At 31.0% G+C, this 16385-nt stretch overlaps 1 protein-coding gene across 6 annotated transcripts in view; it reads left to right on the plus strand.

The window, feature by feature from the left end:
- Positions 1-16385, plus strand: part of twin (CCR4-NOT transcription complex subunit 6-like twin) — a 654848-nt gene that overhangs the window by 625843 nt on the left and 12620 nt on the right. For all 6 annotated transcript variants that reach the window (XM_075357822.1, XM_075357815.1, XM_075357830.1 and 3 more), the window contains 2 exons: positions 7712-7936; positions 14809-14986. In XM_075357822.1, coding sequence (XP_075213937.1) covers positions 7712-7936; positions 14809-14986 — 403 coding nt within the window. The remainder of the gene's footprint in view (positions 1-7711; positions 7937-14808; positions 14987-16385) is intronic.

A 16385-nucleotide genomic window follows, 5' to 3' on the forward strand; every position in this document is an offset into this window, starting at 1 on the left:
GTGGCTGCAAAAGCGTGACCGATGAGCAATGCTCCAGGTGTGTCTGGTAATAGTATTGACCTTGGTGTTAGATTCTTGTATTGTTTCACTTATCTAAGAAGACCAGTGACTTCCAGTTGAACAAATTTCCGAGAAATGTAGAGCAAATGTTGTTGACACAACACATTCCATATTCAAAACAAACTGAACTATCATAAGACTTGTGCAAGGTGGGTTCCCAGATAGCTTACCGTTCACAAAGCCTAGAGATTTTGCATTTGCATCGAACTCAAATAATGAAGGTGATACAAGTTTGGATAGGATTTTAACCTGATTGAGAACAAAGTCAAGCCCTTGTTGAAGAAGAAATGTATGGGATGGCAGAGGAAAGGCATGGTTCTTCTTCAAGACAACACTCAACCTCATATGGCACAACTGACGCTAGAAACTATTGGCAAAGTGGATTGGGAGCACCTACTTCATCCTCCTTAGTGTAGAGAAGTTGATGAGGATTACATGGAGAAGTAGACAAAAAAATTGTATTTATTTAATAAACAATTTTTGCTATACAGCTATTTGTTTAATTTTTGAATGATACTTGTATGAAATTAGTAATAAATAATCATGTACTGCACAATAAGGCTTAAATTATTTAGTCATCCCTGAGTATTGGTTAAAAGGGAAACTATTGTATAGCAATTTATCATAGTCTCATTTTATGATATGGATTTATTTCGTTGATGTCTCATCATGTTCTAATTTACAAAGAATTTTTTTGATTTTGAATAGTACTATAATTTTTATGTTAAAATATGAAATTAATCTTGTTGTTAAGTTTTTATCTTAGTTAATTTATTAACAGTACCAATTTTATCATTTTAAAATCTTCAGTCTTTAGAAAGAATGAATATGTCCATGCATATAATTTAAGGTTTGAGGGCAATATTTGCATTGAACTGTAAGGTATTTCAAAAAATCTCTTATCATTCGTAAAGGAAACAGTAATACAAAAACTTCTTATTAAGCTAAAAGATCATTGGAATTGATAATAATTATTAAAAGGGTCATTAACACATTGAATGCCACCTATGTAGCATATACCTCTTGGTTTGCTTGGCATTTCTCCTGCCACCACCCCATTCGATCGCCCTAAAGCATAAGACCGAATGTCTGTACCACAAATGGCTACTGAGCCACAAAGTAGTTAAGAAACCAGTGTCCTAACTAGCTCCTAGAGCTAAATTAAAAGCATGAACAGAATAAGTGTGATACCACCATACACCACTTGCCTGCATGTCCCACCGCCCACTTGTCATATATTACTAAAATAATAATTGAATATTCTTGTCATTGGAATAAATTATATATTTTTATATATTTCATGTAATAATTTATGTTTTCCTTGTAATTTATAAATGTGCACCAACAGGAACATAATTATATTCATTTTTTCTAATGAAGAATATGGTTTGGGAGTGTTAATTTGGAATATCTGTTTACAACATTTGTACCCTTACTGTAATTTTGCTGGTCAAGGCCAAAGGTCAAGGAACTTCTTAGTAGTAGTATCTCTTTTAGTCATACTTTTAGACCTTGCAGTCATAAAACCTTCAGCCCTCATTTCCCTTAACCATTTTTTGCCTTGTGATAACAAACTCTTCCTTTATTTTTTCAAACAAATAATCCTTTTTACACAAATAGGAAAACTAGATTACTGTTGGAAATGGTTTATAAAAATTTATTTAAAATCTAAAACTAGTTGGCCATTTGGTTGTTATATATTCATCATCAGTAGACGCTGAGCAATTTATTAAATAAATATATTAATAATAAATGTTAATTGACAATTAAGCAGTTCTTATGAAACATTATAAGTTGATTATTTTTAACAACGTTTTTAGGTAAGTGATTTAAATATAATAATTTATATAGGCAGTGTCCAAATAGAAAGAGTAAATTTAGTTAAACCATTGACACCCTTGCTTGATTGGGGCAATCTGAGTTTGAGATTATAATCATAATTTTTATTCAGCTTAATATAGGTAAGTTGTTTTATAATTTGTAATTTTACCCTTCTCAGATTGTAGTTGCTTCAACACACGTTGGTGGTCTCTTTGTTAATTGTCTTAAAGCTTAATTTACACTTTCTATTTGGAGTAGTTTAAACAACAGTTGCCTACATTTATTACTCTTATTGTAAAAACAAATTCTCATTTTATGATCTTTTGTCAATATTGTTGCGTTGTCAATTAATACTTATTATTTATTCCTTTGTCATTTATTAATTTTTTTTGTAGTGTACTGATTATGACCAACAATCAAATGACTATCTAGTTTTAAATTTTACATAAACTTTTTATTAACTATTTATCTATTTTTTCTAACCATCTATCTTTTGTTAACTGCAGGTGTCCCTTAAGTTTCCATACATAGATTACATAAAAATAAATAATAATAATAAATGCATAAAAATAAATAAAAATGGTTTTATAAAAAAATGTTTATTTTTTCCAATGTATGGAAGCATGTGGGACACTGTATATTGTTAGCATAAGTTGGTTTTCTAGTTTATTTCAGTAATTGTTTAGTGTAGCTTTTTATTTGTGTTTTCTTTGCATTGTTGACATAAGGTTTTTTAATTGATACAAGGGTAGTTTGGAAAGTTACCTTTGTTGTAGCGTAGCGCTAGTAGTAGTGTTAGTGGCACCGTCATTGACACATCGGCATACTCTCTGAATCGGTATGCTTCCAGTTGTCAGTGTGACCCATGTACTTAAGTGAGTTCACTTGGTATAACCTAACAACATGAGTGGTGTAATAAAAAATCCCGCAAAATGTGAGATGCATGCTGTCGTAAGATTTCTTTGGGCACAAAATGTTTCGATGCAGGCATACATTGTCAGTTGCGTACTGTGTATTGCCCAAATGTTATGAGTGGTGGTGTAGGGCAGCAACGGGTCTGGTTTTTAAAATGGAAGGACACACATCCTTGAAGAAGAGAAAAGTGGTAGGCCTTCTGCTGTGAATGATGATTTTGTCAATGAAATTGATAAAAAAGTGCGTGAAAATTGAAAATTTTCCATCTCTGAATTTTCTGAACAATTCTCGCAAATTTCTTGTGCGGTTTTGTATGAGATGTCACAGATAAATTAGTTTACTGGAAGTTCTGTGCTCGGTGGGAACGAATGGGCTCTGCCTTAGACTTCCTAAAGTTTTTTGAAGAGAACTGGGACTGGGAATGATACTTGGGTTGCCTATGTGAATGCTGAAATGAAACAACAGTCGTTAACCTGACCAAACTTTGTCAGTGAAGAAGGTTATGGGTACGGTTTTTTGGAATGTCAAGGAGTTCTACTCGATTTTATGCAACATGGTATGACAATTACTTCAGCAGTCTACTGTGAAACTTGAAGAAAGTTAGGCAAGCCATTCAGAACAAATGTCGCGATATGCTGACATCCAGTGTTGTTTCTTTGCTTGTCAACGTCTCATCCTCACAGTGCTTGAAGAACTCAAGAACTTTTGAATCAATTGCAATGGGACATTTTTTATCATCTCCCTTACAGCCTGGACTTGGCGATTTCCATCCCTTCACTCACATGAAGCATTGGCTTGTGTTGCTGCACTTCGATGATGACGACGCAGCACTTCAAAATGCTGTGAAAGGTTGGCTAGATACCCAGGTGGCTGAATTTTATGTAGAAGGTATTTGTAGATTAGTGAAACGCTATAAAAAATGCTGAATTCAAATGGCAACTATTTTGAAAAAATAATTAAAGTGCTGTAGTTTTAAGTTGTATATAATAAAATATTTCTTATATATGCAGGTTTTTTATTTATTACCAAACTGAGGTTACTTTCTGAACCGCCCTCATATGCTCATAACAGTTGGGTCAGATTCAGTTTGTATGTTACTCTGTATTTTGATTATTATTTTATTGTCATAACTAGAGACTGGATTATATGCAACATAAAAAGCTTGAAAAATGCTTAAAATATGCAACTTTTTTTTAATGCAGTTAAAAACGTTTATGCAGTTTTTTAATTCAAAATCAGCATACAGTTAGTGAGTAGTTGAATAACATCATTCAATTTGATAATTACTTACTTACTTACTTACTTACTGTTACTACTTTTGTAAACGTAAACAATCTTGTACTGTTCAAAATGTTCAGTAGTAAGATTGTGTCTTTCATCACTCAAAATATTTTTATAATTGAAAAAGGATCATTCCACATCCACTGAGGTAACTGGCAGTATTTAAATTTGGGTGCTATGTTAACATTTCTTGTTTCTGGCAAAAGTTCACCCGTCTCATTAATAAAACTATCAATTTGACACAAAGGTTCAAAGCCTGGGTTATTGTTCAAAATGTTTTCAAATTTTTTTTAAGTTTACGTGAAATACTTCTGGGACAATACATAGTTCATTTGGCAGATTTTATTTATTAACTGAAAAATAGATACAATCAACTCCAAACCTTGAGTTTCACGATTTTTAATACTTGCAGGTATGTGGGAATGAGTGCTGATCACAGCTATATATTGTTTTATACTATAATCCTTATTTGGACTGATAAACTGCCATAGCCTCTGCACTATCGAAGTCGTTTACTATACCTCTGATGGCCTCAAAATGTTCATTGTAAAACAGTACAGCTCCAATTCACATTCCTTATCAAGTTACCACCAGTTTAGAGGTAAAGGCACATTTGGCAGTTTTTCTTTATAGGCATTATTGCGAGCAGGTGCCTTAAGAAACACTTTCTTTGTTGATGAAATCAGTTTACATTCTCAAACGTGGATTGTACTTCATCAGCGAGTCGATTTACTGCATGAGCAAAGCATGTCACATTAATCAAATCGGGATAAAGTACTTGGAGGGCTTTGGCTGCCTTGATCATATAGGGAGCAGTATCTGAGAGAAATATAAACAATCTTTCCTCGGCAGAAAATTCAGGAAATATATTTTTAATATCCTCATTCACAAATCTGGCGATCATAGCACGATTTGTCTTTTTCAAGGTTCTGCAGGCCACCAAATAGGAAGAAGCTCTAGTTTTAACGCACTGACAATTAAATTTGCAATGTAACGGCCACAACTGTCAGTAGTTTCGTCAGCTGAAATCCAAATAATGCTATCTTTGCCTATTTCTTCCAGAACAAGGTAAATTGTTTGTATGTAATTTTTATGCGATTTTGATTCAAGCAATATTTTCATCTTTGAAGGTAGGATTTTGTAAGTTTGTGAAGAGGAATATTTGTAATCAATGCTTCACATAAATCCACGCTAAAGTAGTTTTTTTTGTTTACCTTTGGAAGTGAAATCACTGCTGCTTGCCGCTGTTATAAGTTGTGGACCTTTCTTTTGCAATCCTGTGATGAAGACTTGTTTTGACATGTGGTCTATTTGAACATTTTTGTGCACAAAATATTTTTCTTGCAAAACTTGACAACAAAAAACATTTCTGTCGTATGTAAATGTTCCAGGATAGTCAGCTATCCATGAAGACACACTTTCTTTTCAGAAAGCATGGTACACATTAAACTTAGCACAAATAAATCAAAAATTAAACTGATGCAATGAATGCGTCAACTAGAACATGCGTAATTTAATTGCTTAGTGTGAGGAGTGCTGCAACAGTTGCACGCGACTTGGAATGGTGTCGTCCGTCCTTGTCTTGTGTGAGTCTGTGTTTCACTTGGCCTCATAATAATATTATCCTACTAAAACAATAGATGCACAGCTGCTAAGTGAGCTCTAAGAGCTGTGCGGCTAGTAGGTTTGGCCAGCTGCAATGTAAGATTTCATTTATTAACTAGGTACACTACCGAAAAATATTGTAAATATAGCAAAAATATGCATCATCACTAAATTTTAAGGAAAATATGCAATAACTGGTGAGAATGAGCTTAATATGCGAATGCATATAATTCGGTCTCTAATAATAACACTTTAAATCTTATAATGGACGAATAGTAATAATAGAAAAAAATTGGGGCATAGGGGGGGAACCATCACTTCATTCATTATTTTTCCCTTTTATATATTGGTATGGGGGTGATTATTGTTCTTGAACATGGACATGGATAGTCATAAGCTACAATTATCTCAAAGCTGGGAGTTACCGATCTCTTAATTATATTGTAATAAGAACAAAAGAATTTAAAAATAAACAAATAATATTATTTAAAATATTGTTGTGCATTAAACATTAATCTTTATTTATTATATATAATCCTGTGTAGAGATGACAGCCGAACTAAACACGAAGTATGGAATGGCATAAAAGAACATGAATCTCTTTGATTGAACGGGTGTTGTTCAGTATTTATTAATTAAATACCATAATTAATAAATAAATTATAATCTTGAGCGTGCAGTGAAGCAAAGTGTGCAGTCTCCTCCTACAGTATGTTAGAAAAATATAAGAGTTTAAAGAGAAACTTGATGACTATTTTGTTTGTATTTGTATTTTTTTGGAAATGGTCCCTCATTTTGTGAAAATTATTTTGAAGATAGAAATATCCAAACAGTTTTAAATATTAGTGTAGGTCAAACCTTCTTTTACTTCTTAGAAATAAAGTTTCATCTGGTGAAATAATAACATAACTTGTATAAAAGAAGGTAGTATTTACTCTTATTTAAAAAATGTTTTTAATGTTAACATGTTTTTGAGAATGTTGTAAGTTATTGAAGTTTAACACCCTTATTAATCTTTTACATGCTATTTTTTCTACTTTTATGCTGGCTTATTACATAGTGAATTCAAAGTTGTAGTGTTATCTGAAGAGATGAAGTTTACACTTCAGAGTGTATTATTGTGCACCAAATAAAGAAACATCCTATCCTAAACAAAGATTAAAAACTGATGTATTTACAGTTTATGATTTATACCCTGTTTACGATTTTTTTTCAATAGCTGCTGGTATTTTTCCGTAAGCAGTTATTTTAATGTTGTGAAGTAGTATGTTTGCGAGAAAAGTATTTTACTGTACGTTACTGAAATAAAATGTTAGTTTTGTAAAACTTTTTTTATAACCTAAAATATTATTAACATACTTGTACTGAAATTATAAACTTCTTTCATACAATAAATAGGAAATATATGCTTCACTAATTGTGCTCAGTTGGACTAGGTTTCCAATTTTTTCTAATTGTGAAAAATTGTATTTGCCAAGAACTTTTTTTAATTTTTTTATCTAGAAAGAAAAAGTATAATAACATTGTCAATTTTAGTAAAAAAAAAAACAAAATGAATTTAGTAAACCGTTAACTTCATCTTTTACCAGGTAATCCATTAATTAAAAAAGGTTTGCAATAATACATTTTTTATCGCAGAACTTGCTAGCAATTTATTCATTATCATATTAGAAGCATTATTTTATGCTTCTAATATAAATCTAATGTAAATCAAAAAATTTCATTGAAAAGTTAAATCAAACAAAATTAAGCTGAAAAAAGATTTACTTTTGGGATTGAAAATGTAAGAACATGAAAACATTGCTGGCAGTGATATGTAGTCATTTTGTGGTGATGTTTTCATATGTATTAAATACATTATAATCATTATTGTTAATTGTGCATTTTGAAATAATCAGTATTTAAAAAAATATATATATATTTTAGGTATTTTGTTTAACCGAAACAATATATATTTTTTTTATTATGATATTTTGTTTATTCTTGGATTTTTTAATCTTCTAATAATGTTACTCATAATACTTTTCAGGATTGCCACCTGATGTTAATCAGGTTCATCAGCCTTTACTAGTTTGCACAGCACATATTCACTGGGATCCAGAATTTTGTGATGTCAAACTGATTCAGGTTATGATGTTGTGTGGAGCTTTGAAAGGAGTTCTTGATGAGGCCAGCCTACATTTCCGCCCAAATCCTTCACCAACACCAGTCCAACTATTGCTGTGTGGTGATTTCAATTCATTGCCTGACTCTGGTAAATATTTTTATTTAAGTATTGATTATTATTGTTGTTTTCGTAACAGTTTTTTTTTAATGTTTCTCAATATTAATGAAGCTTACAGTATACAGAATTGATACTTCATTCTGTTAGATACTGTTTAAATTTTTGAAATGTAAAGTAAAAAATATAATTTTTCTTATTTATGGGAAAAACAGCTTTGTTTTAAAATTATTTTTATACATTGTATAAGAATTAAGTTTAATACGAGTATAATAAATCAAAAAATTATTTACTGAAGAAAGTAAAATAACTTAATTATGTTATTGCAATTCAAAAATTGATTAATATGATTCTTTGAAGATAGTGTAACAAGATAATTGCTGTAACAAACTACTAAAGTATTTATTTGCTCTTGATACTTATAGTGAAAGCCATTGTGTAGCACTATGCAATTGTGAAAGCAGTATGGAACTCCCTGAAATAACCATCAGGAAAAATAGAAGTATGTCTCTAGGGAATGAAAAATTAATATGATCTGATCATATTTAACATGCTTTGACAATATTATGAATGCAGTTCAAATAATATTTATGTTAAATGCAGGACTACCAGTAAAAAGACAGGATTTAGGAAGGGGTTTTCTATAACTGACCATGTCAAACACCCAACAAGATGTCAACCTAACTGATATCTATATAGTTTTTATGTATCTAAAAAAAGAATGTTGCACCTCTTTCTTCTCTGTGGAAGAGAATTATTACCTAATGAGGTATGAAACAATGCATTCCTATTTCTTTGTTTGTGTGTTGACATATTTAGACATTAAACATTGAAACATATTTAGAAAATTGGATTGGGAAGACAGTAGAATTACAATTTCTAGGAAGAAATATAATTCGCCTTTTTTTTCAGATAACATTGAAATTTTATCATACAGTGATAAAAAAATGGAAGAATTGATAAATCTGACTTAAAGAATAAAATAGTTTACCAGAATTAGAAATTAATTACTAACAAGTATAGTCATTCAACTTGTTAGGCTGGCTTATTGTGTCAGGCTTAACATGTCAAGGCTGGCATATATTGAGAAATATATTTAACTTTGAAAAACTACTATTTTCTGAAAGTCAGATGATAAAATTCAAATTAGAGTTAAGAATTGGAGAAAGGTTATTGTTGCGACAGCGATGGGATGCTCTTGGTTAACAGCATTGCGGTAGATTTTAGAGCGAGGGTGGACTGTATATGTTTATAGGTGATGAATGAAGACAACACCTTGTTGATTACTGAAGGATTGTTTAATTGTACGCCGTCTTGGTGGTTTAAAATAATTTTGTAACATAACACTTGTAACTTATAACTTTATGTTAAAGATAGAAAACATAAACTAAATAAACTTAAAGTAATGTTCAACCGAACAAGAATTGAGAGTCTATCCGGATACGACCACCTTGGGTCAGGTATGAGTGCAGACTGGTACAGCAACTTGTGACGTGGAGTGGCGTGATGGTCTGACGACCATAGTTTGCCGTGGCACCCTAGCCACCACTAGGTTTCAGCACCCGATGGCAAGAGGGGTGAAAACGTAAAAGTTATTTTAATTAAAAATATATATGAAAAGGACAGTTGTAGTTTGTTGAAGTTATAGTTTGAATTAAAAGATGAAGTTGCTTAATTGTGTTCTACCAGTTTTATAATACAAAGAGCCAACTGCAAAAAGGATGAGGGTCACTTTATTTTAATTCTTGAGTTTTGTAATGGAAGGTGTGCCTGATGCTAAGAAGAAGATGCTACAGTGGTGTTTTTAAAAACACCACTAGTTACAGCTAATATTTATTTTGATGTTCACTGCAAGAAAGATGAGGGTCACCAGCGAACACTGCAACATGGATGAGTCTCTCAAATGTTGGCAGTGCTGCATACTTCAGCCAGCTGAATGCAGGATTCTTTGTTGTCAACATTTAAATCCATGTTTGTTCTAAGGAGTTATTTTGTTTATTTTTATTAATTATGTTAAAAGTTAGTTTAAATTATTCCTAATAATGTTAAGTGTTGAAGAAAGCAGTGAAAATTAATCAGTTGAAAGTGATTGTGCACTTTTTCTTGTTCACTTCTTACTGAAACAATAAACAGGAAATTGTTTGTTCAGCCATGTGAAATAGTGAAAAAACTAAGTTAGCCATGCACAAAATGGGTAGTGATTATAATTGCAAGTGTTTGAAGTGCTTCAGACTTGTACAAGAGGTTAGTAGGAGAATCATAATTAATGATTTTAATAGCCTAAAGAGTAGAAATGAACAGTCCCTATACTTATCAGGGTTGATCTGTGTTTATGAAATTAAATTAGAAAACATAGGCCTAGGGAAAAAGAAGAGGAAGCGAATTTGAAAACACATACACATACAAGGTGAGAATTAAATTCGAGTATACAGCACTGAAAAGTACAGATAGAGCTCTGGAAGATTTAAGAGGGTGTTATGACCATTATTAACATTGTAGGATTCTTGAAGAAAAGACCCAAACAGTGATTTATCATATTAAATCATTCAAAGGAAGATCAAGCTATTACAGCTTTCAGAAGACAAAAAAAATATTATGTATTTGACCATCTGAATGTTAAAAAATTGTTTGAATTGTACAAAGTTTTATGTCAGTTTTATCAGAATATTTTCAATTCTAAATTTAACATTAGTTTTGCTATCCCTTTAGTGATCTTCTGTACATGTGATAATCGCCAAGCAGAATTAAAGATTCTTAACTTGAAACTAAATAATTGTTCATTAAAAATGACTAGAAAGTGAACATTTTACAGGAAATAAATCAGAAAATCATTTGCAACTCAGAAAGGTAAGAATGTTTTATCAAAGAAAGAAAAAATATAGAACAATAAGCGTGACAACTAAAGATAAAAAACTTAAATGTGCCTAATTTTTCTACAAATTATGTTTATTAGAGGAGACAGGTAGCTTTCTACCTTTTAAACATAACAGCCTGTCAACAAGTAATTTTATTTTTAATTCTTATGCTAAACTGAGCCCAAATGTTAAAAGGTTGTACATTTTTTGTGACTTGTGTAGCGGTCTGAATAAGAACTACACTATGATTAGATTTTTCCATTGCACAATAAGCATATTGAAAAAGCTTGATTTTATCAGATTAATTTTTTCAGTAAGAGGACACTCATATTTAGAGTTTGGTTGAAATATATCCTTAATAAATCAGAAGTATCCAGTAAAATTCCTGAGGATTGGGTATCGGTAATAAAAAGTTCTTGGACAAAATTTTCTCTATTTGAATTATTGAAGCAGACTTTGCTTTTTCTATCAGTGGACTGCATTTTTTCAAGCGTTCTACCCTAAGATGTGCCTATTTGTAACAAGTCCTGTAATAAAAATACATATTACATCTTAGCAGCTAACTGCCAGAGCAAAGGGCAAATTTCAACGGCTGTTGGATTTATATATGATTACTTTTCAAGACCGATTTCAAGCGTTGTTCAATTCAGCACAATCTCTTGACAATGACTCATTCTCTCCCTTAATTCCGCAAACTCGTGAAGATAAGAGGTATAAACATTTTTTTATAAGCATAATATTAAACTCTTATTATGAATAAATGACTCGCTTTTTAATACTATAACTATACTATAACTACAGTTTTATTTCTAAAATGAACCAAAGTTACGATAGCAGTTAACATAAAAAGACCAAACCTAAACTAACTTAACCTAATATTTTATTTTTAGATTGTATTTCTGTACCAGATGCTAATAAGTACAAGTACATAGATTTGATGTATTTGAAGCAGATCTGTAGACCTGAAAGAAGATTTTTCTTTGAAAAACTTCGCAAGAAAAACAATTTAGTGTACATGTTTATATGGACCCTCATCCTTCTTGACATTTTTTTAAGTAGTATTATGAAACAATTATGTATTATAAAGAAAATTTTTACTAAATTTTTTATCATACTTTGTTTTAAAATATGAATAAGTCAATTAATAAAGTAAGTTTCAACATTTTAATTAAAAAAAAACATTCTTATTATGACAAACTGAATCATGCAAACTGCTGTACTGAAAAACTAGAATAAATGACCTTCATCCTTTTTGCATTTGGCTCTTCATACGTTTTACTTCTAGTATTTGAATCAAAAACAAGAATTAAAATTACAAATTTGCTAAAGAATGATGAAGAGGTGTGTGTTTATTGTTGTGAGAAAAGATTATAAACAAAGATAAAAGGTTTTAAAATATAATAAAACAACTGAAATGGTCATGGACAGACATTTGTTGAGAATACATTGAACAATTCAGTTCACTGTCATTAATATCTTGTATTACTTGATCCCTATTCTCTTGATATATTTTCCAATCTATATACACTTTACTCCATGTTTCAACATTTCCTTATTTTCAACAAATGTATGTCCATGACCAAGTCAGTTGCTGGTCTCTGGCTCGGCTGTAGTTGGGAAGTTGTGGCTCGTCCATTGAAATAAGATTGAGCTTCCCCTCAGTGGCAGTTGGGTTTCCCACTACAGTGTGAGTGTTGGTCCTCAGGGCCCTGCAGTTTCGGGTTGGCGTCAATAGTATTCTGCCAGTGTGACCAAGGCAGTTCTCCCTGAGCCTTTCCATGCTGGGTCGGCTCCTGCTGCTGAGTCCACTGGCCACGGTGATTGAAGCCCGGCAAGTTGGGGTAGGAAGGAAGCGTCCGTATCCAGTGGCTCCCTTGGCTTCGGCGGGGATGTTGGCATCCAACAGGAGGTCCCACATTGATTCAGCCAGGGATCTTCTTCTGTCATCTTCCATCTTCTTGGTCTTCTCCAGGCAGTGGTTGACGATGAATTGAAAATTCATTGTGGAGTATGCTCTTTTATTGGAGCCTGCAAGTGGTGGAGCAGCAGTGCCGCTATGGTGAGAGATTTGCGTGGTCAGCTACATGGTGGGAGTAGCTGCAAGTGTGTACTCCCCACTGTATCCACTGTATGTGTGTACTGTACTCCCACTGACATTTAAGCTGCTAGCATTGCATCCACTGATATTAACCTACACATATATGTGGTAACAGTACATATGTATGTCTCGCATAACTCAAAAACAATTAGCCGTACAATGTTGAAATTTTTTATTTAGGACTGTTGTAACATGGAGTTTGTACCTCCCCTTTTGATTGCAATCGACTGGGCCAAAAACGTGTATTACACAGTCAGATTTCTAAATAAAGAAGGGTTTCAATTTTTGAAAAATTTGGATTTTGTACTTTTTCGTAACTGCAGTAATAAGCTCTCATTGAGAGATTTTCAATGATGTATCATAAGTGGTACTTATTTTCATTGGTTTCATTGTTATTGCCAAATAAAATTTTAATTAATGAAAAATTTGCATCTTACAAAGGGAAGGCTAGGTACAAATCCGACTTCATCTACTATTTTTTAACTTTTTTTAAATTTAAATTCTTGTGTATTGATTTATTAATAATTATCTACCTCTGATTGTAAAAAAATTTAACAATAAATAATAATTCAATAATAATAATAAAAAAAAATATGAAAAAAGAATCAGAAGTTATTTGTGAAGTAAAATTTTATGTACTTATTTATTTTATTTACAGAAATTCAAAAATTTAAATCAGAGGTTAATAATTATTAATAAATCAATATATTATTTAAATTTAAAAGAAAAGTTAAAAAAATATATATTTGTATAAAGTTGGATTTGAATCGATGTGTGCATGGTTAGAGATCTGATACATTCTCACTTGCACCACATATTTACTTGAGCAATGTGAAACAAAATTAATTTATAAAATAATATAAAATGCTAAGGAATTTTTTATGGCCATTTTTCTGGAGTATAATTGAATATTGCATGTTAACATTTTGTGATGAAGACGTGTAAACAGTATACTATTCATACACGCAATATGCTTCAAAGTGGTGTCCTGAAGCCCATGCCTTCCCCTTGTTAGCCATAGTAATTTGGATCTTAGTTGCCTTATACTAATTTAACTTTTTGTAGAAAAAGGTTATTATAGTTATTTTCTTTTAAAATTAGAAATAATTTGCTTATGAAAAACAATTTTTTTTTAAACATTAACCATAATCTTAGTATATTAGAATTATTTTATTTCCAAAGCCAATCTTGTTTTACCTTTTACACATTCTCAAAAATAATTAGAATATTGAAATATTTAGGATTGTTTTAATATCTACTTGTGCACCTCGCCTTAATACATTTTTTTATTTATTTATGCATTTGTTTCAGTCTACTTGATAATAAATATTGCTATAAAATTTTGGTAACCTCTGTCTTGTTTTTATTTTGTTCATGGTTACATCATAATAATTTAAAAAAAACATAGTATTAGATAAATAAAAGACCTACATTTATTTAAAGAGTAATAAAGGAACTTTTACTCTATCCTTATATTTTGGGTAAGATTGTTGAATTAATAATTGTATAAATATTTGATGTTAATAAAAAATATTTTATCAATTGTGTAACTGTCCACTTTATTAAAGAATTGGATCATGTCTCCCTATGATCCTTCGATTATCTTTCAAATGAAATAAGCTTAAATGAAGTGCAGCAAAAAATGTGTATATGTAATTTAATAGGCGTACAAGGAAGTCATGTGGTGTCCACATCAGATTTTTTTTTATTCCAATACTAGAAGTAAAACATAAGAAGAGCCAAATACAAAAGATATGGGTCACTTTATTTTAGTTTTTCAGAATTAAAGTTATTTTTTGTATATATATGTTCACAAGTTATTTTGCTTCTGTTGTAGATTCACTTTATGAAATTTAATTCTTATATTGATGTACAATCCAGTTCATTTTTTAGTGATAGAATAAACATTTTATATATACATTTTATATATTTTAACAATTTTTTTATTTTAGGTGTTATAGAGTATTTGTCATCTGGCAGAGTGTCGGCTGATCATCAGGATTTCAAAGATCTTCCATACAAATCCGTCCTCCAGAAGATCTCCGGCAGTGAGAAACCAAATGAATTTACACATTCGTTCAAGCTTGCATCAGCATATAGTGAAGATATTATGCCATATACAAATTATACGTAAGTACTCATGTACTCTTATATGCAGTTTTTAGGTTGCTGATTGTGTTGTTGAGTAATTTCAAGAACAGTAAATTCTTTATTTATGTGGAATTTAAAAAATTGGTTATTTTAGCATTAAAGGAGAAGTACTAAAAATTACTCTGATATTGAAAATTATTTTTTTAATGGACCTCCAGTAAATACAGGCTTTTGTATCCAATCTATTCTTTCTCTACAGAAAGAGGTACATTAATTTGTTATTATACGCCATCCCATTTCATTTTTTGTGTGACTGTGACTAATTTAAATCATTTGAGGTGTAACAGGAACCAGTCAGAATTACTTTCTCTAAAAGTAATGGTATTGATTACACCTTGTTCCTGTGGTAATGGGAATTACGCTCAAAGGACCAAATGGTCAGTTATATTTCATTGGGCTTATGCTGAGACTGATGTCAGTGGTATATTTGGCTGTATGAAGAAAGCAATAAAAAAGTTACTTTACTCTTCCCTTTTCTTTGTCATTTTAATACTGCAAGTCTTATAAACTAAGTTCAATAGCATAAATATAAATTTACGCTATATCTGGTAGTGACTTATGCCTCATATCAATTTTTTTACTTAACACTCGTTCAACAGACAACAGAAACCTTTAAAAGAGTTCACTTAATTTAAAAACAAAAAGTTTGCATTAACTCTGTGTGGCTGTTGATTTGTCTTTGGTAACACTGGAAAATCTCAAACTGTGTTTGATATTCAGCATTCCTTTCACTCAATTGTCAAATTTTTTACCCCTTTTCAGCCGTCTTAGTGAAATGAAGTAATTTTTACATTTTAGTAATAGCATGCTAGGGACTCTACAGTTTCTACAATTGAACTTTATTATGAGTTAATGTGTGCAATGAGGGGCAGATCAAAACATTTTTGAACAAGTTACTGTTTTGTTTGCTTATTAACTGATAAGATAAAAGGAGGAAGTTTTCAATGTGGATCCTTTTTTTTATGTACATTCAAACCTTCTTTTCACTAAACTAAATTTTAATGATACTTTTTTACTTAATTGTTGAAGTTTCTCTTATGTTCTTGTGTTAGGTTATTCATAGGTAAAAGAAGGTTAGTTTTTTTAATGAGGTATTTCTTTGTCTACGTAGACAGTTTGAAAATACAATTTCTTTTTTGTTAGTTATCACTTATTCCTTATTGTTAAATGACATATGCCTGTTGTCACTTTTTTATTCAAAGTAATTTTTTCATAATAATTCAAGAGAATTAGTTGGATAAATTGGGGAAAAGTAGTGCATTCCCTAATTCCAGAGGAAAAGTTAGAGTAAAAATGTAATGCATACTCTCACATTTCATCATGTGAAATATATATTTTTGCATATTACATTAAGAAAATTAACTATTTTCCTAAAAGC

Source organism: Lycorma delicatula, chromosome 1, assembly GCF_047948215.1.
Source record: "Lycorma delicatula isolate Av1 chromosome 1, ASM4794821v1, whole genome shotgun sequence".
NCBI classification, from domain to species: Eukaryota; Metazoa; Arthropoda; class Insecta; order Hemiptera; family Fulgoridae; genus Lycorma; species Lycorma delicatula.